At 40.0% G+C, this 27,035-nt stretch overlaps 1 protein-coding gene across 1 annotated transcript in view; it reads right to left on the minus strand.

The window, feature by feature from the left end:
- SNTG2 (syntrophin, gamma 2) overlaps positions 1–27,035 on the minus strand; it is a 269,966-nt gene that overhangs the window by 165,990 nt on the left and 76,941 nt on the right. The window contains exon 8 of the mRNA XM_011989536.1: positions 21,742–21,833. Within this exon, the coding sequence (XP_011844926.1) occupies positions 21,742–21,833 (92 nt within the window). The remainder of the gene's footprint in view (positions 1–21,741; positions 21,834–27,035) is intronic.

Raw genomic sequence — 27,035 nt, forward strand, 5'->3', positions numbered from 1 at the left:
TGTGTAACATTTGTCACTCTCAATCTCAGTGGAAGGTTTTGGTATCAGTGTTATCCCAGTTTCATAGTTATCTGGGATTCATTTCAACCTTCTCTATTTTCTGAAAGAGTTAGAAAAGTGTACATACTACTCCTTTGAAAGAATTCACCAATTGCAGGATACTTGAGTTTTGTATAAACCTTTTTAGTCCTAAGTAGGCGATCATGACCCAGCATTTGATCTACCTTGTTGAATGTTCCATGCTCAACTGAAAAGAAAGTGCACTCTGCAGACTTTGGATCCAGGACTCTATAAATGTCAGTGAGGTCCCAGTTGATTCATAAGGTAGTGTAGTTCTTCTACATCTTTACTAATGTTTTCTTCTATTTGTCCTATCAACTGAGCATAAAATATTTAAATCTCCCATTTTGATTGTGGATTTCTCTGTGTTTTTCCCATCTCTATCAGTTTTTGGGTTGTATTCAGAAGCTCTTTTATAAGGTATATACCATATTTACAATTATTATGTTTTCCTGATGAACAGATTTTTAAATCATAATAAAATGTTCCTCTTGGGAACATAGCTTATTTTGAAGAGCACTCATCAAATATTAATAGACCCATATTTTTATGGTTATTATTCATGAAATACGTGCTCTCCATTCTTCTAATTCCCACCTGTGGGTATCTTTATATTTAAATTATATTTTCTATATACACCATACAATTGGATGTTGCTTTTTTTAAAATCCAGTCTGACAACTTCTACCTTTTAATTAAAATGGCTAGTCCATTTATATTTAATGTGATTCTCATACTGCTGGGCTTAAATAAACATTGCTATTGGTCTTTTTCTTCCCCAGGATTTCTTCTACTCTGCTGAACAAATTCTTCTTTTTAGAGGGTAAATCATTTTTTTTTTCATGATCCTCTTTTATCTCCTCATTGACTGTACGGTTCATAATATGCATTCTTAATATATCACTGTTTCTTTAGAGTCAATATTGTATCACTTTAAACTTCATATTGACACAACAATCTTCCTATACCTCACTTTACAAATATAAAAATCTCAAAATAGAACAATTTAACTGCGTCCTTGGTTCTATTTTTGCTGTATCTCTTACTTCTACATACATTATCAAGTCCACTTCACTATGTCATAATCTTGTCCTTTATTATTTATCTGAAAGAAAACTGAGAAAAGAAACAGTGGATATTTTATATACATACCCACCTATTTGCCATTCATAGTGCTCTTCACGTCTTCCTATGTATCCAAGTTTCCACGTGGTTTAATGTCCTTCCAGCTTGAAAAGCATGTAGTATTATTTCTTGTAGTGTAAGTCTACTGGCAACATTTTCTCTCAACTTGAATTTATTTTTTAAAAGAGTTCTATATCTCATCATTTTTGAAGGATGTTTTTCTCTGGATAGAGAACTTTGAATAAATACTTGTTTGTATCATTGTTCCTAAGATGCCCTTTTATCATCTGTCTGCTTCCTAAACCTTCTCTTACTCCTTGGTTTTCAACAGTTTGACTGTGTTATGCCTACATAGTTTTCTTTGTGTCCATCTTGCTTCATGTTCACTCCTATTCTTTGCATTCTTATTCTCATTCTGGGACTCCATGACATGTAACTCAGACCACTGGAGGTGTCCCACAAGTCTCTGATTCTCAGTTCATTTACTTTTATTTTTTGTCCATTTTTATTAACACATAATATTTTCACACATTTTTGGGGTGTATGTGATATTCTGATACATGCATACGATGCATAATGAGCAAAACAAGGTATTAAAAATCCATCGCCTCAAACATTTATCATTTCATTGTGTTGGGAACATTCCAGATATTTTCTTCTAGGTATTTTGAAATACACATTTCAAATGCATATTCCTCCATAAGTCATATAGCATTTGAAGTGTGCATTTCAAAATACCTAGAAGAAAATATTTGAAATATCCCCAACACAATAGATTTATATTAACTATGTTAACAATAGAACTTATCCCTTCTAATTGTATGTTTTTACCCATTAACCAACCTCCCTTCACCAACCCCCACACCCTTTCCAGCCTCTGATAACCATCCTTCTACCCTCTACTTCATGAAATCAACTTTTTTAGCTCTTACTATATGAGTGAGAACATGTGATATTTGTCTTTCGGTGCCTGGATTATTTCACTTAGTATAATGACCTCCAGTTCCATCCATGTTGCTGCGGATGACAGGAGTTCATTATTTTATGGCTGAATAGCATTCCATTGTGTATATATACCATATTTTTCTTATCTATTCATCTAATAATGGACACTTAGGTTGACACCATATCTTACTCTTGTGGATAATGCTGCAATAAACATGGGGACACAGGTATCCCTTTGATATACTGATTTCCTTTCCTTTGAATAAATACCCACTAGTGGGACTGCTGAATCATATGGTAGCTCTATTTTTAGTTTTCTGAGGTGCTTCCATACTGCTTTCCAGAGTGGCTGTACTAATGTACATTTCTAAAAACAGTGTATAAGACTTCTATTTTCTCCTCATCCTTCCAGAGGCTGTAATTTTTAAATCTTTTTTATAATAACCATTCTAACCGGGGTAAGATAATATTTCATCATGATTTTGATTTTCATTTCTCTGATGATTAGTAATACTAAGCATTTTTTTCACATGTCTGTTCATTGGCCATTTGTTGGCCTATAGGCCATATGTCTTCTTTTGAGAATTTTCTATTCAGATACTTTGCCCAGTTTTAATAGGATTAGTTTGTTTTTCTTATCGTTTTTGCTGTTGAGTCTCTTGTATATTCTGGATATTAGTCTCTTGTCGAATGAATAATTTGCAAATATTTTTCTCATTAAATACATTGTTGCTTCACTCTGTTGATTACTCCTTTGTTGTGTAGAAGCCTTTTAGTTTAATACAATTCCATTTGCCTATTGTTTTTTTAAAAATTGTTGTCTGTGCTTTAGAGGTCTTAGTCATAAAACCTTTGCTTAAACCAGTGTCCTGAAGTGTTTCTACTATGTTTACTTCTAGTAGTTCTATAATTTTGGATCTCAGGTTTAAGCTTTTAATCCACTTTGAGTTGATTTTTTAATGTTGTGAGAAATAGGGGTCCAGCTTTATTTTTCCACAGATGAATATCCGGTTTTCCCAGAAGCATATATTGAAAAGAGCATCCTTTCACCAATGTATGTTCTTGGTACCTTTGTCAAAAATTAGTTGGCTGCCAATATATGTATTTATTTCTAGATTTTCTGTTATATTTTATTGGTCTCTGTGTCTGTTTTTATACCAGTATCAGGCTATTGTCATTACTACAGCTCTGTAGTATATTTCAAAGTCGCTCTGCTCTTTTTGCTTAAGTTCTGTTCTTTTTGCTTAAGATTGCTTTGGCTATTCATGCGCTTTTGTGGTTCGATACAAATTAATACAATTCTATCTTGTATTTCTGTAAAGAATTGTATTGGTATTTTATAGGGATTGCATTAAATCTGTAAAATGCTTTAGGAAATATGGTCATTTTAACTATATTAATTCTTTTGATCCATGAGTATGAGATGTCTTTCCATTAGTTCGTGTTCTCTTCAATTTCTTTCAACAATGTTTTGTAGTTTTTCTTGTAGAGGTCATTGACCTCTTTGGTTAAACTTATTCCTGAGTATTTTTTCATAGCTATTGTGAAAGGGATTGGTGTCTTGATTTCTTTTTCAGCTGGTTTGTTATTGGTATTCAGAAATGCTACTGGTTTTTGTGCACTGATTCTTTATCCTGCAACTTTCCTGAATTATTTTATTAGTATTAAGAGTTTTTTGGTGAAGTCTTTAGGTTTTACTATATATAAGATCATGTCATCTGCAAAGAGGGACAATTTAACTTCCTATTTTTCAATGTGAATGCCTTTTGTTTCTTTTTCCTGCTTCATTGTTCTGTCTAGGACTTCCAGTACTACGCTGAATAGGAGTGATAAAAGTGGGCATCTCTGTCTTGTTACAATTTTTGGAGGAAAGCCTTTCAGTTTTTCCCCATTCACTACAATACTAGTCATGGGCCTGTCATATGTGACCTTATGTTGAAGTTTATCCCTTCTCTGACTAATTTTAGTACTTTTGTCATAAAGCATTGTTGAATTCTATCAAATGCTTTTTCTGCTTCTACTGAGATGGTCAAATGGTTTTTGCTCTTTATTATGTTGATGTGATGTGTCACATTTATTGATTTGCATATATTTAACTATCCTCGCATCTCTGGGATGAATCTTGCTTGATCTTGGTGTGTTACCTTTTTGATGTGTTGTTGGATTAGGTTTGCTAGTTTTTTTATTGAGGGCTTTTGTGCCCACATTCATCAGAAATATTGGCCTGTAGTTTCCTTTCTTTGTTGTGTCCTTTTCAGGTTTTTGCATTAGGTAATTCTGGCATTGTAGAATTAGTTATGAAAAAAAAAATCCCTCCTCTTCAATTTTTGAAGTGGTTTAAGAAGTATGCCTGTTAGTTCTTCTTTGTAAGTTTGAAAGAATTCAGAAGTAAAACCATCCAGTCCTGGGCTTTCTGTTTTGGGAGATTTTACCGATCCAACCTTGTTACTTGTTATTGGTCTGTTCAGGTTTTAGACTTTTTTTTCATGGTTCAATCTTGGTAGGTTGTGTATTTCTAGGAATTTATCTATTTTCTCTGTTTTCAAATTTGTTGGTATACAGTGGTTAATAATAGTCTCTAATCCTCCTTTGTATATCTTTGGAATCTGCTTCAAAATCTTCTTTTTTGTTTCTAATTTTATTTATTTGGACCTTCTTTTTTTTGTTAGTCCAGCTAGCAGTTTATCAATTTTATCTTACTAAAAAACTTTATTAATCTTTGTACTTTTTTAGTCTCTATTTAATTCTGCTCTGATCTTTATATTATTTTTCCCTTCTGCTAATTTTGGCTTTAGTTTGTTCATGTTTTCTCCTTCTTTAGGCTAACCATAAGGTTGTTTATTCGATTTTTTTTTTTTTTACGTTTTTCAATGTATGTCTCTTAGTTGTCATATACTTTCCACTTAGTCCTGTGTTTGCTATGTCCTATAGGTTTTGGTATACTGTATGTCAGATATACTTTCTGCTTAGTATTGTTTTTGCTATATCCTACAGATTTTGGAATATTGTGTTTCACTTTTCATTTGTTTCAATAATGCTTTTTACTTCCTTCTTAAATTCTTTATTGACCCAATGGTTGTTCAGGGGCATGTAGTTTAATTTTCATGTATTTATATAGGTATAGTTTCTAAGGCTCTTCTTATTTTTCCTAGTTTATTCCATTGTGTTCTGAGAAGATATTTGATATAGTTTTCATTCTCATAAATTTGTTGCCACTTTTTTTTTGTGGCCTAACGTATTATCTATCCCAGCAAATGTTCTATGTGCTGATGAGAACAATGTGTATTCTGCAGCAATTTAAAAAAGTTCTGTAAATATCTGTTAGATTCATTTAGTCTAAAGTACAAGTTAAACTCAGTGTTTCCCTACTGATTTTCTGTCTAGATAATCTGCCTAATGCTGAGAAAGCAGTGTTGAAATCCCCAATTATTTTCACATTGGAGTTTATTTCATTATTTAGAACTAATAGATAGTTGCTTTATATTTCTGGGTGCTCTGGGTCAGGCATGTTGGCTCATGCCTGTAATCCAGCACTTTGGGAGGCTGAGACAGGTGGATCACTTGAGCCCGGGAGTTTGACACCATCCTGGGTAACATGGCAACACTTCATCTCTACCAAAGTACAAAAATTAGCTGGGCATTATGGTGCATGCCTGTAATTCCAGATACTTGGGAGGAGGTGGGAGGATCACCGAGCCCAGGAAGGTTGAGGCTGCAGTAAGCCATGATTGTGCCACTGCACCCCAGACTGACGGTGAGACCCTGTAATATATATATATATATATACACACACACACACACACACATACATACACACACACACACACACATACTCTGGATATTGGGTACATGTGTATTTAGAATTGTTATAGACTTTTGATGAATTGATCCTTTTATCATTTTATAATGATCTTTGTGTTTTTTTTTTTTTTTTGAGTTAAAGTCTACTTTATCTGATACAATTATAGTTGATTCTGTTCATTTTTGGTTTCCATTTGTATAGAATAGCTTTTTCTATTCCTTCACTTTCAGGTAATAAACGTATTTACAAGTGGAGTGAGTTTCTGGTGGGCAGCATATAATTGGGGCATTTCATTGTTGTTGTTGTACCTATTAATCCAGTCTATATCTTTTAAGTGGGAAATTTAATTCATTTACATTTAAGGTAGTTATTGATAGGTGAGGACTTATTCCTGTCATTTTGTTAATTGTTTTCTGGTTGTTGGGTATATCATTTTTTCCTTTCTTTCTCTCTCATTGTTTATCATTGCAGTTTGGTGGTTTTCTGTAATGGTTAACACTTGAGTCTTTTCTCTTTTTCATTTACGTGTCTGCTATACCAATGAGTTTTAAACTTTCATGTGTTTTCATGATGGTAGATGTGGTCTTTCACTTCCAGGTGTAGGGCTCCCTTAATCATTTTTTGTAGAACCAGTCTAATGGTGATTAATTTTAAGTTTCTGCTTGCATGAGAAGACTTCATTTCTCTTTCATTTTTGAAGAACAGATTTTCTAGGTACAGTATTCTTGGCTAGAAGTGTTTTTTTTCTTTCATTACTTTGAATGTATCATCTCATTTTCTCCCAGCCTGTATGGTTTTTGCTGATAAATCAACTCATGCCTTGATGGAGGTTCTCCCTTATATGTGACTTGCTACTTTTCTCTTGCTGTTTTTAGAATTCTCTTTTTATCTTTTACTTTTGACAATTTGACCAAACTGTACCACGGAGAAGACCTTTTGGGGTAATTCTATTTGGTGATTGTTAAGGTTTCTATATCGAAATGTCTAAATCTTTTGCCAGACTTGAGAAGATTTCAGCTCTTATTTTATTAAATAGGTTTTCTATGCCTTTGCTCATGTCTTCTACGTCTGGAACACATGAAATTCAAACATTTAATCATTTTATTATATTCCATATGTCATATAGGCTTTCTTCATTCTTTTTTATTTTTTCTTTTGTTTGTCTGACTGGGTTATTTCAGAAGACCTGTCTTCAAGTTCAGAAATTCATTATTTTGCTTGATCTACTTCATTGCTGAAGTTTTCGTTTGTATTTTTATATCATCCATTGAGTTATTGAGTTCTAATATTTCTGTTTGTTTCCTTGTTTTTATAATATCTATCTCTTTGGTAAATTTGGGGGTATTATCAAAAGTCTTTGATATTGAATATTCTGACCTAACATGGAGTCTGAAACTATAAAGCAGTTACTTACTGGAGATTAAGAAGAAGGTGATATGCAAAGTTTGAGTTATGCATGACACACAAAAGAAGATTCCAAACCCAAACTTTTATTATATACTGTAGGCCTTTAGAGTTAACTTCTTCATGGTATGCTGTAATATCATGATGTTATTTTTAGATTATCCCAAAAATGTGAGTTTAATTTTTTTCCTGATCAGTAAAGATAATCACTAAACCCAGGAAAAGAGTTAATCTTTAATAACATAATATCCACAACTTCATGTACAATTAAAAATAATTATGCCGTGGGCAAAGACTTCATGACTAAAACACCAAAAGCAATGGCAACAAAAGCCAAAATAGACAAATGGCATCTGATTAAACTAAAGAGCTTCTGCACAGCAAAAGAAACTATCATCAGAGTCAACAGGCAGCCTACAGAATGGGAGAAAATTTTTGCAATCTATTCATCTGACAAAGGGCTAATATCCAGAATCTACAAATAACTTAAACAGATTTACAAGAAAAAAAAAATAACCCCATCAAACAGTGGGCGACAGATATGAACAGACACTTCTCAAAAGAAGACATTTATGCAGCCAACAGCCATATGAAAAAAAGCTTATCATCACCAGTAATTAGAGAAATGCAAATCAAAACCACAATGTGATACCATCTCACGTCAGTTGGAATGGCAATCATTAAAAAGGAAACAACAGATGCTGGAGAGGATGTGGAGAAATAGGGACGCTTTTACACTGTTGGTCAGAGTGTAGATTAGTTCAACCGTTGTGGAAGACAGTGTGGCAACTCCTCAAGGATCTAGAACTAGAAATACCATTTGACCCAGCAATCCCATTACCGGGTATATGCCCAAAGGATTATAAATCATGCTACTATAAAGACATATGCACACATACGTTTACTGTGGCACTGTTCACAATAGCAAAGACTTGGAACCAACTCAAATGCCCATCAAAGACAGACGGGATAAAGAAAATGTGGCACATATACACCATGGAATACTATAAATACTATACAGCCATGAAAAAGGATGAGTTCATGTCTTTTGCAGGGACATGGATGACGCTGGAAACCAATCATTCTCTGCAAATTAACGCAAGAACAGAAAACAAAACACCACGTATTCTCACTCGTAAATCGGAGTTGAACAATGAGAACACATGGACACAGGGAGGGGAACATCATACACTGGGGCCTGTTGTGGGGTGGGAGGTTAGGGGAGGGATAGCAATAGGAGAAATACCTAACGTAGATGGCGGGTTGACGGTGCAGCAAACCACTACGGCAAGTGTATACCTATGTAACAAAACTGCACGTTCTGCACATTTACCCCCGAACTTAAAGTATGATAAATAAATAAGCCTGATCAGCGGACAAAATATGCCTCTGGGTCACACATTCATAATTTTCACCTTTATAAAACCTACCGGAGGCCAGTTTCAGTATAATTTTAGAGTATAATCATCACAAACATAATGGGGAAAGAATTTAACTATTGTAGGCAGCAACACAATATCACTAAGAAATCTTAGTTGAAAGTAGCCAAAACTGTAAAATATTGGCCAGGATGAATCAACCAATGTGGTACCTACAGGGCCTTTAGTCCTTTGAGGAAATTTGAAATCTTTAAGTGCCTAAGAAGTTCTAAGAAAGAAGGATTCCTACACTCCTATACTTTAAATTTGTGAAATATGTGTGATTTTCACAGCTGTACGTGGTCACAAGGTGAAACTGCCTGAGGCCTTTGCTGGGAGTTTGTAAACACCTGGAAAACCCGGCATCCAGCAGGATACAGAGAAAGACAACACTCTAGACTGCATCACCAGCGCTTCTCCCCGACCCTGACCATGCTTCTTTCCCTGTGCAGAGCTCACCCTGCTTCCTCCTACTTCTAACTCTCTGGGAGATACAGCTTCTTATAAAGAGAGGATCACGGGTGGTAAAAAACGAAAAGTGGAAACAACGCTCTTGCTACTTCCAACAATAACCACTAATGTGGCAGAGGAAAGGCTGCCAGGACTCCTGCCCTGCGCACACGTGGTCCAGTGCATATCACATCTGCACACTCTGGGCCTGGGGATGGGAGACAGACTGGCTGGAGGGAGATGAGGGTCCGACAGAGCTAAGTGTGCCCACACTGTGGCCTGCAGCCAAAGCTCCCCTCAGAAAGTCAGAATAGACCAACTACAAATCAAGGTCTTAATAACAGTGAGAAGTTGTTTTGTTTGGTTTTCATGTGTTCAGAGTTATTCAGGTGGGTGTAAAGTGTGGTCAGGAATCTAAAGTGTAAACCATGTTCACCTAGAAACATGCAGTAGATGGTGAATTCTTGCAGTCTTTATAAAAATAAATTTACTTCTACCCTCTGCTGTCAGGCGAGAGTCTAACAAAGCCTAGAAATGCTCAGGACTATCTTCTTTATGGCTGAAAAGAAACTGGAAACCCATGTCCAAAATGTAACACATACAAATGTTTATTTTCTCTTCTTTATGCAGGGGAGATAAATTCTGCAATCCTGAGGCAGGTCCATCACTGTGGCCATTAGCAATGAGTGTTTTAAATGATTTACTTTTCAATACAGCAATGGACTTCTAAAATATGTGTTGCTTATTTAGTATCTCAGAAAAATAGACAAGCGAAGAATCAAACAAAAGCAGGCAGGTCCTCGGGTATCAGTGATGACGCCTGGGCGACGCCTTCCAGTCCTTTTCATCAGGGGTGAGCGGTTGTCTGCAGAGCCTCCAGGAGGGAGGGCTTTCCCCAGTTGTGCCAAGAACCTCCCCAGTTGTCCACCTGCCACCTGAGAAAATTCAGGAGGTTCTGGGAGTTCCCCTCAGCTTGGCAGGAGTCACCCATGCCAGTTTCAGAGCCACCTATTTTTAAAGAGCAACTTTGAAACAGAACAAAGAGTTCTGAATTTGGGATAGAATGGTGAAGCTATTACAACAAGGAGGAATTTGGGGGGTCTGCTGTAGACTGTGTAATGGGGCCCTAGCCCCTGCCCTGTCTCCCTGCCATGTGGCAGGCATCCTCTGCAGCCCCTTCCTCCCTGAGTCCCTCGTAGAGGGGTCTCCAGTATGGCCTCTGTGAGCCTTTCACATGGACCAGCTGAATACAGAGGCTGACCTGCAGGTGTCTGGCTGCTCTCTTCCACCCACTACCCACAGAGGACAGGGCACCTTCTGATTAACAGGACAAATTGTGTGGAAACATTCCTTTATCTGCCATAAATCTGACAGTGAATGTACACATTTTATCATCACAAAACCTCTAGAACAGGACGCCCAAATTCTGCTCCATGAAAGGCAACTTTTGCTGGTCTATTCCACTAGGGGAGGGTGTAGGAAGGAGGGTGTGGTCAGAGGAGTCTGAGAAGCCCCCTTAGCACATTTTCCCTTGGAGCAACACAACTGATTAATGCAGGCTCGAGATTTCCTGCATGAAGGAAGCCAGTCTCACATTGTTCCAACCAGATGATGATGATGATTATTGAGACAGAGCCTTGCTTTAATTCTAGAAAACATCCATGTGTTTGCTAAAATTAAAAAATTAGTTTACCAAGAATTTGTAATTTTAATTCTTGGTAATTAAAAATTCTTGGTAAATTCCACTTGAAAATACTGACAAATTTCATCACACGACAGTGTCACCACATAGTTATTTTCATATTCTTGGAAATTAGATTAAATCCACTTTTCTTATCACAGCACTGGCTGGGGAACACCCCTTGTAATAAATCCCAGGGTGTGGATTCTATGGTGAAGACACAAGCATCCATAATGATCTTCGCACCGGCTGCAGAGAACTCTCCAGAAACGCTGCTTCCTGAACTCAGACATTTCTAAGTCACCTAAATAGAAAACACAGCCGTAAACCAGAACCTTGTGTGGAAACCACGTTCCCAACTCCCTCTGCCCCACATCATCTGACTCTGACTCCTGGGATTTCCATGCCTCCCGAGCCCAAATCTTCTATCTCCTCAGAGTCCATGTGTGGTTCTTAACAGAACTGCTGTTTATATACAACCACTTCGTTTTTATCTAAAAAATACGTTAATGTATAGGGAAGGAAACAATTTACTCTCTTCTGCCAAGCAACCCCTTTCCGATTTGAAGATCCTAAGTTATTTATTTAAATGTCTATAATCTTTTCTATCAGCTATGTTTTAAATGCGAATGTTTGAAACTTCCTAGAGACTTGTTAAGTTGTTGTGACCAAAATGCTGATAGTGAACGAAGTCTGGGCTGAGGTGGTCTCAGATGGAAATGAGCAACTTATTAGAAACTACAGTAAAGGTAATCACTTTTGTTACACTTTAGCAAAGAGGTTGGAGGCATTGTGCTCCTGCTCTAGGGATCTGTGGAACATTGAACTTGAGAGTTATGATACCGGGTATCTGGTGGAAGAAATTTCTGAGCAGCAAAGAATTCAAGATGGGGCCTGGCTGCTTCCAGCAACCTATGTTCATATTTGTTTGCAAAAAAAGATGTAAAAGTAGAACTTATGTAAAAGGAAAGCAGAATGTAAAAGTTTGGAAAATGTGCAGCCTGTCCATGTGGTAGAAAAGAAAAACCCATTTTCAGCGGATGAATTCCAGCCGGTTGCAGAAATTTACATAAGTAAAGAGGAGCCAAATGTTAATAGCCAAAACAACAAGGAAAATGCCTTGAAGACATTTCAGAGAACTTCTTGGCAGTCCATCCCATCATAGACCTAGAGGCCTTGGAGGGAAGAATTATTTCCTGGGCCAGGCCCAGGGCCCTGCTGCCCTGTGCAATCTTGGGACACTGCCCCCTGCCTCCCAGTCACTCCAGCTCCCACCATGGTTATAAGGGTCCCAGATATGTCTCAGGCCTCTGCTCCAGAGAGTGCAAGTTGTAAGCCTTGGTGGTTTCCACGTGGTGTTAAGCCTGTAGGTGCACAGAGGGCAAGAATCAAGGTTTGGAAGCCTCTGCCTAGATTTCAGAGGATGTATGTAAATTCCTGCATGTCCCGGCAGAAGTCTGCTGCAGGGGAGAAGCCCTCATGGAGAACCTCTGCTAGGGCAGTGCAGAGGGGAAATGTGGGGTTGGAGCTCCCACACAGAGTCTCCACTAGGACACTGACTACTGGAACTGTGAGAAGAAGGCTACCATCCTCCAGACCCCAGAATGGTACATCTACTGATAGTTTGCACCATGTTCCTGGAAGACCCGCAGGCACTCAACGCCAGTCTTTGAGAGCAGTCATGAGAGCTGAGCCTTGAAGAGCCACAGCAGTGGGACTGCCCAAGGCCTTGAGAGCCCATCCCTTGCATCAGAGTGGCCTGGATGTGAGACATGGAGTCAAAATAGATTATTTTGGAGCTTTAAGATTTAATGACTGCCTTTTTGGATTTCAGACTTGCATGGGGCCTGCAGCTCTTTCGTTTGGGCTGATTTCTCCCATTTAAAATGGGCGTATTTACCCAATGCCTGTATCCCCATTGTATCTTGGAAGTAACTAACTTTTTTTTTTTATTATTTTACATGCTCATAGGTGGAAGGGACTTGCTTTGTCTTAGGTAAGACTTTGAACAATGGACTTTTGAGTTAATGCTGAAATGAGTTAAAACTTGGGGGACTGCTGAGAAGGAATGATTGCAATCGGCAATGTGAGAAGGACATGAGACTTGGCAGGGGTCAAGGGTGGAATGATATATTTTGAATTTGTGTCTCTGCCCAAATCTCATGTTGAATTGTAATCCCCAATGTTGGAAGAAGGGCCTGATGGGAGGTGAGTGAATCATGGGGGTAGATTTTCCCTTGCTATTCTTATAATAGTGAATGAGTTCGCATGAGATCTGGTTGTTTAAAACTATGTAGCACCTCCCGCTTCTTGCTCTTCCTCCTGCTCTGGCCATGTGAAGGCATGCCTGCTCCTGCTTCACTTTCCACCATGATTGTAAGTTTCCTGAGGCCTCCCCAGCCATATTTCCTGCACAGCCTATGGAAACATGAGCCAATTAAACCTCTTTTCTTTATGAATTTCCCAGTTTCGGGTATTTCTTTATAGCAGTGTGATAATTGGCTAAGACAGTAATCATAGTTATTTTATATTCAATGTCTGAAAATCTATATGTTTTAGTTGCCTGAGTCTATTGTTTTTATTTTTATTTTTTGCTCACTCATCTATGCAGTATTTTCCCTTATATGTTTGATAAAATGTGTTGATGTTTCCATATTTGGTTGAATTTAATTTATGGATAACTTTGGGGCCTAAATTAAATGCGTTTTCAGTTACTTGTACTGTGGGCTGGAATCAACTTAGCCATGTTCCTGAATTCCTGGATTAATGTAGAATTCTCCAATTCTGACGCCTTCCTTCTACTGCTGACCCAGGCTTAGTCTCCTAATGGACTGGGGGTCTATAGAAGTATTAGGACCCAGGGTGGCCCCCACAATCCTTGAGGGCTTGTAACTCAACACTCCACATTCAGTTCATCTCCATTCAACTCTCTGAAATTCTGCAAGTCAAGCAATAACTATTTTATATTTTTTGTAGGAAATAGGGTTTTGTCATGGGACAGTCCCTTTCTAACAGCTATTCTAAGACACTACCAGAAGTAGAAAGCACCTTTCCTTATATTTGTTTGAGAAAAAAATGGATATACATGGAAAAACTCGTTTTTTAATGCTAACTTCTTTCCTCTTTTGAATAACTATATGTTCTAGGTTTCCCTAATTTTTCCTTCAGCAAGAATAAATTCCTTTTGCATTTGAGCTTTTTGAAAAAGAAAAACTTCATGAACTGAGAGTGTGTAAATAGCTTTTGAAAATATTTTAAGTTGTTTTATATGTGTATACACATACATAAGTATATACAATAAAAATAAAATGCCCTGATTGAATCATAAAGTTGCTAATTCCCATCAATTTTTTGAACTTGCTGTTGTGCCATTTTGTTGATGATGCTAAAGAAATACTATTCTCTATCTGTCCAGTCTTACTGGTGAAGGTATATGACACGACATGATGCGAGAATGTGCAACTGGAATTCTCACACTTCACCCTGCTGGTGGTCAGTTGGTACAACCCGTTTGAAAAAACTGCCAAGCAGGATCTGCTAAAGGTAAGTACATACACATATCATATCACCCTGCAACTGCACTCCTGAGTATACACCCAAAAGAAAATGAATACTATGTCCCCTAAAAGACATGTCCACAAATGATCATAACAGTTTTATATGTAATAGGCCCCAATCAGAAAACTCCAATGCCTACCATCATTAGATTAGATGGAAATATGTTATGAGCATACAGTGGAACACTGGATAGCAATGAAAAATAAAAAAGTATACCGCTGCATATAATGTCATAATATTGAGCAAACAAATGTCACAATATTGAGCAAACAAAGTCAAACACAAAAGTATGACTCTCATTCATGTGAAATTCAAAAACAGGCAAAATGAATCTATGGTTATAGAAGTCAAAACAGTGATTAGGCTAGGTGCCATGGCACATGCCTGTAATTCCAGCACTTTAGGGGGCTGAGGAGGGAGGATTGCTTGAGCCCAGGAGTTCAAGACCAGCCTGGGCACCATGGTGAAACTCCGTCTTTACAAAAAAGATACAAAAATCATCTAGGCATGGTGGCACACATCTATTGTCCTAGCTACTGGGGAGGCTGAGTTGGGGGGATTACTTGAGACCAGGAACTTGAGGTTGCAGTGAGCCCAGATCCCATCACTGCACTCCAGCCTGGGAAACAGTAGGAGACCCTGTCTCAAACAAGCAAACAAACAAACAAAAATAGTGATTACTTTTGGGAGGAATACTTCTAGATTCTGGAGACATGCTATATCTTGACAAAGATGCTGTGAAGTAAGTTGTCATTTCAGAGACACCTACTTCACTGCAGACACCTTGTACATCAATTAAATGTACAAGGCCATTCACTATCTCTGCCTGGGAGGCAATCTTTCCTCTCAGATTGTAGATTCAATACTTTATTATTTTTATTATTATAGCTGCCTTTTCTTTTTTGTGACTACTAATAACAAGTTTCTCATCTGTTCTCTTATACCTTCTGTAATTTTTGTTTTGAGACTTTTTTCCTATACCCTTCTTGATTCATTCATTTAATTACAATGACCAGAGTCTTTTTTATTAGTCTTTTTTTTTTTTTTTTTTTTTTGAAATTTTTAAGTTAGAAAAGCAGGGATTTACTATCAGAAATATTTTGTTCTCTGTAACTCCTTATTCATTTTTGGTAAAGGTTTCTTACAAAGGAAAATTAGTGAGTCCCACGTTAGACTTGCACAGGCACAGCTAAAGCAGAAGCCATAGGTGAGCATTTTAAATCCTCTCAAAGGATCTGGTCGGCAATCCACGAACCCAGAACACTGAGTGAAAGCACCAACTCCCAAGGCAAGGAAAAGCATTTTTGCACATGCACACAATCAGGGAGGCAGCCCTCTATGCACCCTTTGAAGGAAAGCTGCACACCAACCAATTAACAAGCCAGTCAGGACAGAATTTGCAGAAGATGGAAAGAAGCAGCAATGGATTCAGCAATGGGTGGGAGAGCAATGGATTCTGTACTTTCAAACCTAAACGCATGACATTAATGTGAGTGGGAGTTTTCTTTCATTATAAATGTTTAGTAAGGATTCTTGAGACAAAAATGGCATAGTATAAATCAGGAACTTAGAATCTTAAACTATGTGAGCCATACTCAGGTGCCAGGAGAGGATATGTGGCAACTAGAAGCAAAGGCTCTCTGCAAGCTTCAACTTTTAGGAGGCAGAAGAGAAAGAAATGAGAAATGTGACTTCTGGGAAAGCAGGTAGTTAGTAATTTAGCTTCAAATAATAACATGGAAAAATTGCCAAATATATAAGGTAGCTCAGGGAATTACTTCGGCTGTCAGGACAGAGAGGGAACGTGACACATCACCCATCCCGCCTCCAGAGGAAGAGGCTGCTAATGCAGCAGGGGTCAGAGGTTTCCAATTGTAAAGATGGAAACCATTCCTCCAGGTTTCTTGTGATTACAAGGTTTCTCTGAACATGACAAACTTTGCTTTTTGCTCCATCAGGCCTGTTCCTGGGAGGATGAAAGTGAAGCTGGTAAGTCTGAAAATGCAGCCATCAAAGCAGCTTAAATCCTTTGAGTCTAGAAAGTTTCCAACTCACCTCTTTCAAGAAAGAAATTGTGCCGTCTGTTTTATTCTCCAGTCCATAGACACTATCAATGCTAGTATTACCACTTTGCTATGTACTATAAAACATACTCTTGAGTGCGAAGAATAATCACAATGCTTTAAATCATCTCCACAAGAGAGGGCCCAATGGTCAACTAACTACACAGAAAATTGGCTTTCAGATTATTAAAGTACCATCCAGAAAACCAATTAGAATGTCCCTAAAATTCTCACAGGATTTTGAGACTTTTAAAACATTTTCATCTATGTTTTTTTCCTTGATATTATACCAGGAGTGTTTATCATATAATTAAATATTTTAATGAACAACAAAAAAATAAGTGTTTATCGTCCCAAATTCCAACAATATAGTAGTATGGTTAATATAAAAATTATCTCATATTTAACAACACATGCAATCACTGCTAAGCTTTTGTGACAAATTTACATAAATGAAATTATTTAAATGTTGTTTTCATTCAGCAGTGTGCCAATAAACTTTTATCACATCAGGAAGTGCATGTCAACTTGAAGGGCTATGTGGGTATGCTTAGTTTCCTTTTCAAAAAAAATACAATAAAATGAAAGTGCTGATCTACTGGAAACAATTATCTCTTTTTTGTCAGAAAATATTGTATTTGTTTCTTCACTTTTGAAGCATGTTTGCTGGGTATAGAATTTTAAACAGGAATTAATTTCTTTTTCATACTTTAAAGCTGTCATTTCATGTTCTCTAGCTTCTCTTGTTTTTGTTGAGAAAGAAGTTGTCAATTTTACTATTATTTTCTTTTTAACTTCTGGCTCCTTCTAAAGTTTTTTTTTTTTTTAATTTTTAAGTTCCAGGGTACATGTGCAGGATGTGCACGTTTGTTACATTGGTAAACGTGTGCTATGATGGTTTGCTGCACCTATCAACCCATCTCCTAGGTATTAAGCCCATCATCCATTAGCTACTTTCTCCTGATGCTCTCCCTCCCGCCGTGGGCCCCCACCTCTTGCCAGGCCCCAGTGTGTGTTGTTCCCCTCCCTGTGTCCATGTGTTCTCATAGTTCAGTTCCCACTTATAAGTGAGGACATGTGGTGTTTGCTTTTTGGTTCCTGCCTTATTCTGATGAGGATAATGGCTTCAGCTCCATCCATGTCCCTGCAAAGGACATATTCTTGTTCTTCTTTATGGCTGCATAGTATTCCATGGTGTATCTCTATGACATTTTCTTTATCCAGTCTATCATTGATGGGCATTTGGGTTGATTCCATGTGTTTACAATTGTGATTAGTTCTGCAATTAACATACACATGCATGTATTGTTGCAACAGAATAATTTACATTCCTTTCGGTATATACCCAGTAATGGGACTGCTGAGTCAAATGGTATTTCTGGTTCTAGACCTTTGAGGAATCACCACACCATCTTCCACAATGGTTGAATGAATTTACATTCCCACCAACAGTGAAAAAATGTTCCTATTTCTCTGCAACCTCGACGTCATCTGACTTTTTAATGATCACCATCCTGACTGGCCTGAGATGGTATCTCATTGTGGTTTTGCTTTGCATTTCTCTGAGGATAAGTAATGATGAGCCTTTTTTCCTCTGTTTGTTGGCCACATGAATGTCTTCTTTTGCGATGTATCTGTTCATGTCCTTTGCCTACATTTAATGTCTTTTTTTTCTTGTAAATTTGTTTAAGTCCCTTGTAGATTCTGGATATTAGACCTTTGTCAGACAGATAGATTGCAAAAATTTTCTCCCACTTTGTAACTTGCCTGTTCAATCTGATGATAGTTGCTTTTGCTGTGCAGAAGCTCTTTAGTTTAATTAGATTCCATTTGCCAATTTTTAAGTTTTTCTTTTAAAAAAAACTTTATTTTAGGTTCAGGGGTGCATGTACAGGTTTGTTATATAGGTAAATTTGTGTCATGGGCACTTGTTACACAGGTTATTTCTTTACCCAGGTATTAATCCTAATACCAAATAGTTATTTTTTCTGATCCTCTTCCTCCTCCCACCCTTCACCCTCAGATAGGTCTCAGTATCGAGTCTTGATAGCCTTCTAAAAAGAACATATTAAAACTATTTTACTGTAGTCCCAGCTACTCGGGAGGCTGAGGCTGGAGAATGGCGTGAACCCGGGAGGCGGAGCTTGCAGTGAGCTGAGATCCGGCCACTGCACTCCAGCCTGGGCGACAGAGCAAGACTCCGTCTCAAAAAAAAAAAAAAAAAAAATAAAAATAAATAAAAAAATAAAACTATTTTAAAACTCTGCAATTCACATTCTCTGTAATGAATTTAAATAACCTGACGATGCTTTATTCTGGAGCTGAGCTAACCATATGAATAACTACAAAGACTTTTAAGTTCAGCACTTTTCTCTTTCTCTTGCTGATAAGGAGGAGGAGGATGTCTGAAGATGACATATTCTAAGCATTAGGCTGGTCACTTTACCCATGTCCCTTCCATAATTCCTCAATTACTCGTTGACAGGAGGATCATATCCACCAAAGCCTGAAGAACCAGGAGAGTCGGGAGAACTGGGAGAACTGGGAGAACCAGGCAAACCAGGCAGCCTTCCTTCAATGTTGCTCTCATGTTACTTTTCCATTGCGCTTACCAGAGCCACACACTGTCTGACCTTTCCTGGAATGACACCGAATCATACCTCATGCTCTGTGTCTCCTTCCAGGAAGAGTTTAGAGTCCACTCAAAAAGTTACAGCCACACAGTGGGAGAGAAACGCTGAGGACACTGCACAGAAAGGGTAGGAGGACAGTTTCCCCCTGCTGGATGGTGCTGGCTTGGGGGACGGGGTGTTGCAGACAAATGGAATTGTATAATCCTCTTGTAAAATTAATTTTAAAAAGACTCTGTAGGAAAATATTAAAGAATATGGAAAGAAATGAAGCAGTATTAATTAATTCAAAGATAGCACAAATAAATATGCTTTCCATAAGCAGGAAAGGTGAGTCAGAAAGGTTTGATTCTTCCCAGTAAATCTGGTGATTACAGTCAAAATCCCAACACTGTTTTTTTGTAGAATTGGATCAAGAGCTATTGAAATTCACAAGAAAAAACAAAGAAAGAGAGAAGACGGAAAAAATAAAGTGAGTTAGGAGGTGGCAAGAGGGCAAGGCCTACAGATGACACACACTGATTATAAATACCTAGTAATTACATAGTGTGATATTGCCGTTGATATTGACCATCAGAATACAACAGAGGTCTCAGCAGCACACGCCTGTGCTCACGGCGCTGGTTACATGTGAGCCGTGGCATTGCAGATCACCCAGAAACAGTGTTGAGACAACTGGTTATCCACAGAAACGCACCTGGAACTCTACCTTGCACAGGTTTCACAAAAATAGATCTCATGGAATTTAGAGACCTAATGTGAAAAGCAAACATTAACAATATTTAGAGGAAAATATAAGGAAATATCTTTATGAACTTAGGATAAGAAAGATTTCTTAAACAAGATCCTAAAACCACAAAACCACAAAAGATACCACAAACAAAATGAAAAAGACAAGTTATCGGCTGTAGGAAGAGATTTTTAACCCATTACCACCAAAATATTATTACCAAGTATATATTAAACATTTCAACGGATTTGTAAGAAAAAAGATCACCTTAATGGTAAATGTGCCAAAGAGATGAATAGCATTTCACAGAAGAGGAAAAGCCAAAGGAAAATACAAATAGGAAAAGTAAATAAAACTCATTAGTAATGACGGAAATGAAATAGAGTCCCAGAGAGAGAACAATTTTACAGCTACTGTACTTTGAATATTAAGTCAAAAATTACCTAGCACTGGAGAGGCTGTGGCTCAACTGGAATTCCCTAGAGCTGCAGGAATATAAACTGCACAGCCACTTTTGTAGAAAACTTGCTGTTATTTTGAAAATAGAACATCCTAGCATAATCTAGCACTCAGAAATTCTACCTTATAGAATAGCCAAGAGACATTTATAAGTATCTTTATGGCTGTGCTGGTTTTAATGATGATAAACTAGGAAAACAAACATAAAACAAAAGCCAAGTGTCCATGGGCAACTGACAATGGATAAATAAACTGTAGTGAAATATCATACAGCAAAAAACCTCATAGAAACAAACAGTAAGTAAACATGCAAATCTCAGAAGACTATGGCAGAATAATATTTTATAAGCCTTGCAATAAAATGAAATTATATATTTACAGATAAAACATTTTTTAATCAAGAGAATGATAAACACAAAATTCAGGATGCCTTATATCTCTGGGCAGGCCAGAAAATGGAGTATGGAAGAGTACACAGATGAAAAGCTAGGGACAATACTCTAATTATTGATGAGAACTACAATTTCATGGGCATTTGTTTTATTTTGCTTCATAACTGACACAGAGTCTAAATGCAATTTTTAATTATCAAAAGCTCAATTAATTGGTTAGAAATGGAGTAGTCAGACATCTTAAACACAGATTGTACAAACATGAATATTTTTCTCTCTGTTCTCCCTGTGTATGAAGTATCTGGTCATTTTGGTGATGTGACTGGAATGATTTACAATAAAACATTTTTTCAAACTGCTTACAGGATTCTACATTTCTCGTGCACTAATGCCTCTGTGGATGATGAATTCCCCATGGGGTGCAGCTCACAGGTCACCCTGTGGGAGTCAGAGTTCAGGCTTCTGAGGGAGGAGGGCATGAGCCCTGTGCCTCAGGGAGCTGCAGGTTCTCTGACAGCCCAGGCTTCTGAGGGAGGAGGGTGGGAGTCCCATGCCCCGGGGAGCTGCAGGTTCTCCTTTTGCTCGAGTCTGGTTTCCTTGGGAGGGTGGATATTTGGAATGTGATTAAAACTCACTGCATTATACAGTGTTCATACCTCCTTAGGTATTTTCTGTTAAGAAATTAATGGGAGTCTCACAGAAGTTTCCTAAAAATAACCTGAATCCTTCCTACAGTCACAGTGATATGTAAATCAGAGGCAGGACTCAAAGTATTCTTGCCTGCTCACTGAGATGCTGTGAATTATGAGCTTAAAATATCCTATAATGCAATCATGAGGTGTCCCACGTGGGAGTAAATGTCAACAGAACAGCACCTTGAATCTGTGTTCTAAGTATTTCCTCTCAAACCATCACAATTATCTTCACTGGGCAGTACAGCATCTTTTTAATTCTGTCTAGAGATTATCTCTGGGCTACTGATACTTCTGTTAAAATAAAATTTAATGAGAATCTATATGCTTACTGTGTTACTGGAGTTTCCGTTCAGATGCAAACCGCTGTCAAAGAGGGGAGAGGAGGCCCCACTGCTGTGGTCGCTGGATGGCCCTGGGGACCCTGCAGCAAAACAAGAGAAGTTCCTTCCAATTGGTGCCTCGACAAAGCACACTGTGACCATGGAGTGACTTCAGTTCTACCTCTGCATGGGAAGTCACCAGCACCAAAATGCCTGGTCACCCTCAGAGAAGCTGATGCCCAGTTATGAGCTGGGTCATCCCCAATGGCCTCTCACCTTCCTGCCGTGATACAGTTTCCTCACCAAGATCTGACCTCAGATTGAAGGGAGGGACCACTGCCAGCTCCTGTGAGGGCTCCCCAGGGTGGAGGGACAGCATCGGGAAGGTGTTCCCCTGGCAGCCCAGGCCCTCCCTGTCAACATGCCCCCCTGGAGTGGTCAGCACAAGGCGCCTTCTGTGATCTTGGTGTTCTCTTTTGAAAGGAGATGATCGTACCAGGCCACTCAAAAGGTTTTTTTTTTTTTTTTCCAGAGACAATATTGAAAAGCTCACACTCAAAGCACTTAGCACATTACAGGTAAAACAGGTGCTCATAACATAATTTCCCTGGAAATACAGGCTCGTGCAACCAGAGTTTACATCTGCGAAACAGAAGCAAGCCAGTTCATAGACCTTCACGTTGCATGGATCACCCAGGGGACGCAGAGCGCTTTCATGCCATTTCCAAGGTCCTGGGAACAGCTCAGGGAGAAAGGCTGTATTTGTTCCTTTATTGTCCCTTCCCACCAATATCTTCAGGCTGGACTATAAGAGTGGGCTGCTCCCATGTGGCTTAGTGTTTCACCCAGCATTTCTGTGGTATTGCCACGTAAAGACAGATCCGTGAACACAGTAGCCTGACCGTGCTAGATTCCCAGCCAGGTGGAACAGAGGCCTCCCAACACTGAGAAAGGAGCGTTTGATGCATCCATGAGTGGAGACCAGGCCCTGTTGTTAGATCACCTGAGTGCCTGGAAAGAGGAAAGAGGCACTGAGAACAGCACTAGCAGGAGGACCTGTCACCAGCCAGCCATCAGTCATCACAACCATGTGGTGCTGTTGCAGAATGGAGGCTTGAACTGGCACACTGGCCTCTTGCAGGAAAGACCCCTGTGAAGCTGAAGAAAGCCTGGTGGACACAGCTCTGTGCATTTGTATTTGGGATGCCCTGTTGTGCCGTCTGTTTCCTGGGATTAAAGTGAAGATCAATCAGCATCACATATGGAAAGTCATAATGTGACCACCAGCCTCGCTTGGTGCAGACAGGAACGCGATACAGCTCGGAGGCTCAAGACCCTCTAACCTCCAATCTGCCTCTGCAAATGTGACGTGCAACGTTCAGCGAGTTAACATGGCTCGCTGTTACCCTTTGTCCAGCTGTATGATATCTACAAAGACTCATGTTTTCAGAAAATACTTCATACCATATTCTTTCATGAAAATTAAGATACTGAGAAACTTGGAGAACTCTGGGGGAAATAAGAGCTGCTTAACTTTGTTTAAAGGGTAGTTGTCAATTTTACTAGATGAGGAACTTTCCTTTTTCACTGGCCACTGTTCACTGTCTGGTGAAGACTCTGCTGTGGACCAGCCTTCTGCTCCACACAGCACCCAGGGCGTTTCACGGGGTCGTTGCTGAGACAGCGCCTGAATCTGCCCTTTAGCGTTCAGAAGCACATTTCACTGTTATTTATTTGAAACTCTTTCCCAATGCCTGTTATTTTATATCCATAATCACCGTATCAGTAATTTGAGAGGAAAATCAAAATATTTTTAATGACTGCAATCTTCTAAAATCCCAAAGTCCATGCTGTAGACCAAGGAGACACATGGCTAATGGCAGCAGATCCAAGCTGCCATTGACTGAATGAGCAAACAGGTAAATAGTCAATAAATTCACATTTGACAGTCACACTTACACTCTAAATCTCTATAAATTTATTTCTGATGAATGGGTATCTTGTCATCCATATCCCAGAACAGAAATGTGAATAGTTATATCTTTCTTCTATCACAAATAAAAGTCCATTATTTTTTAAAAACCCAATATCAGGAATTCTCAATAAAAATGGACTTAGTTGGTGTCAAAAATAAATAATCATATTAGAAAACATATAGTATATGATCAATGTTTATTAAAGCACCTAATCTTAGAAAAAACTAACCCCAACCTATCAAAACTGCTTCGGTTGCCCTCGAGCAATGCTGGTTGGAATGTAAAATGGTGTGGCTGCTGTGGAAAATACTTTGGCAGCCACTCAAAAAGCTGAGCCTAGAATCACCAGAGGACCCAGCAATTCCAGTCCGCGGCATCCACTCGGTGAGAAGGAAAGCATCTCCGAAGAAAAACGCATTCACAGATGCTCATGGCGCTATAATTCACAATATCCCCCAAACAGAAGCAAGACAAACGCCCACCAGCTGATGAAAGGGTATGCACGTGGGTCCATAAACACAGATAAATTCCCTGTGAGAGATGCTGTTCAGCTGGAAGAAGGCAGCACTGATGCCGGGACACTGGGGGCTGACTCCGAAACTCCACTGAGGGAGGACGCCAGACACAAAGGCTCCCCAGAGCGGGATTCCATTCACAGAAAACGTCCAGAGCAGGCACATCCACAGAGACAGGAAGGAGATGCCCGGCTGCCGCGGGCTGGGGTGGGGAGAATCGGGACTGACTGCTAATTGGGACAGGGTTTATTTTTGGGATGATGGAAATGTTTTGGAATTACATAGTAGCAAGGCCTCTACAACGTAGTGAAATACTTAAAATTGCTGACGTGTTACTTTAAAACGGTGAATTTTGTGTTGTATGAATTGTATCTTTATAAAAACACCAAGAGCCTGACTTGCGAAAAATAAAAGCCTACTTTGACTCAGTCTCAAACGGCTATTTATTTTCTCTTTGATAAACGTTTTACAATGTGGAAGCTGGACATTTTCTGCACAGATCTGCTTGGTACTCCCTTTCCCCACTCACTGGGGCTGCTCTGCAGTGAGAAAGTGAAGCCTGCTCGGGCACCGCAATTTTACCTTCACGGTGTGAATTCAGCAGAGGACGTTTCACCTGAATTTATGGAGAGATTACGGCTGCCGTGCTTAAATTGTTATGGATACTAAGATGTTAACATTTTTTATTGTAAAGAATGAAATAAAAAGGAGAATAGACACTTACTGAATTAACGGGGACGCAGCACCCCTGGCCTCCGTGATCTGTGCCCCAGGCTGCCCTTTCCTGCATGTGCCCGGTGACCTGTGGGGTGGTCGGTGCAGCTGGGCCCGTTCAGGCAGAGCAGTTAGAGTCAGCACAGCCCTGCTCAGGGCGCGGGCAGCAACGCCCATAGAAGTCACTAGGTCACCGGCAACTGACCCCGGAGCCTGCGGGTTTCAGCGGAGCCCACGGACAGAAGTCAGGATGTGAATCTCGACAGAGACAGCCTCTGCCCCGCGGGCTCAGGCACCAGAATTGCAAGAGCTGCCCATCCTCAGAGTGAAACACAGGCTCCGTGCTATCTCTAGGCAGGAGTGCTCGGTGGAAACCTCTGCCTGGGGCACTTCCTCTGTGATCTGCTGCTGTTGCTTAAATTCTGCTGCTTCAACGGCAGCCGGGGAAGCTGGCTCAGACGCAGCACCCATCTCACTCTGCCTGTGAAGTCACCTTGCCCAAGAGAGAAGTCAGGAACGGCCCCAGAGTGAGTGTCCTCCGGCTCCCACTCCCACTTTGCAACACCAGAAAGCACTCCCTGCTTTCCATCTGTCTCCTTTATCTGTGCCACCTCCGCCTGTCCAAGTCACTATCTTCTTTTTTTTTCTTTCTGGCAAAAATCTATGAAATGTCTTAGTTTCTTCCTTGGTGAGCCTGTATGGTCACAGCTGCTGCAGAATCCTCAGACACTCAGGCTGCCCCCTCGCAAGTGAGTCCTCCTCCCCCATCTGCGCTCACTGCTGGGCCTCGTGATGTGTCTGACACCTGCGTCTCCTGCTGGCTCCAAGAACTTCTGTGCAGCTCTCATCACGTCCACCCCCTTCCTGACTCACAGCAAAGTTTCTCAAAACCCCAGGGGGTGCACCACTGTGCCGCGTGTGACATTTCACTCCCTCGAACTTTTGTCCGATTGCTAACATGTTCTGCCTCTACCGCCCTGGGAATATTCGCCTTTCTCACGCACAGCCTCTCAGCACCCCTTACTCTTTTCCTCAAGAACCCTCCAGGTCCTCATCCACGCTCCCGTGGTTCCATCTAGCAGAGGGAGTGGTCTCTGTGGATGGCAGGGCATGCAGTGAATCTTACTGATCCATGTTTAGTACAACGGCAGCAAGATCGATTTTCCTAAGATTGTGAATAGCACAGTTATCCTGCTGTGATCGATGGGAAACATGGAGTTGCTGAAATTGATTTGTTCCTGGTTGCTGAGGAAGATGAAAGCAGAAGTCACACTATGAGTCTAATGATACTTTTGATCAAATGCTGACACAGGAAAAGTTCACGTGTCCCCCTTGCAGGGCTTGTGATGGCAGAGTGCTCACTTCTTCGGTGCCCTGCTGCTCACACCTGTGGCGGGGGTGCCATAGAGATGGGCAGGCTTTGGGGCTCGGACCCCAGGGCAGCATGTAGGGGTGGATGTTTCCAGCTCCTGAAGCCCCACTGGGAGTGTGTGTTCCAGGGTGTTCTTTCAGTTCTGCCGTCTGCAGGCGGCTTCCAGGATTTACTTCTGCCGTCTGTAGGTGGCTTGTAGGCTTCACTTCTGCCATCTGGAGGCGCCTTGTAGGCTTCAGTTCTGCCGTCTGCAGGCGGCTTCCAGGCTTTAGTTCTGCTGTTGGTAGGCGGCTTGTAGGCTTTAGTTCTGCCGTCTGGAGGCGGCTTCCAGGCTTTACTTCGGCCGTCTGCAGGTGGCTTCCAGGCTTTACTTCTGCCGTCTGTAGATGGCTTGTAGGCTTCAGTTCTGCCGTCTGCAGGCGGCTTCCAGGCTTTAGTTCTGCTGTTAGGCGGCTTGTAGGCTTTAGTTCTGCCGTCTGGAGGCGGCTTCCAGGCTTTACTTCGGCCGTCTGTAGGTGGCTTGTAGGCTTCACTTCTGCCGTCTGTAGATGGCTTGTAGGCTTTAGTTCTGCCATCTGGAGGCGGCTTGCGTTAGTAAGCTCAATTAGACCCTCTGCCTTATCATGAGGGCAGAGGGCTTTCTGTATCCCGGGGTTCTTGCCTTAACGTACCTGAAGAATCGGATCCCACGTGGGCTTGGAGGGTTGGCACAAGGTTTTATGGAGT

The sequence above is a fragment of the Mandrillus leucophaeus genome, unplaced genomic scaffold (assembly GCF_000951045.1).
Source record: "Mandrillus leucophaeus isolate KB7577 unplaced genomic scaffold, Mleu.le_1.0 Scaffold355, whole genome shotgun sequence".
NCBI lineage: Eukaryota > Metazoa > Chordata > Mammalia > Primates > Cercopithecidae > Mandrillus > Mandrillus leucophaeus.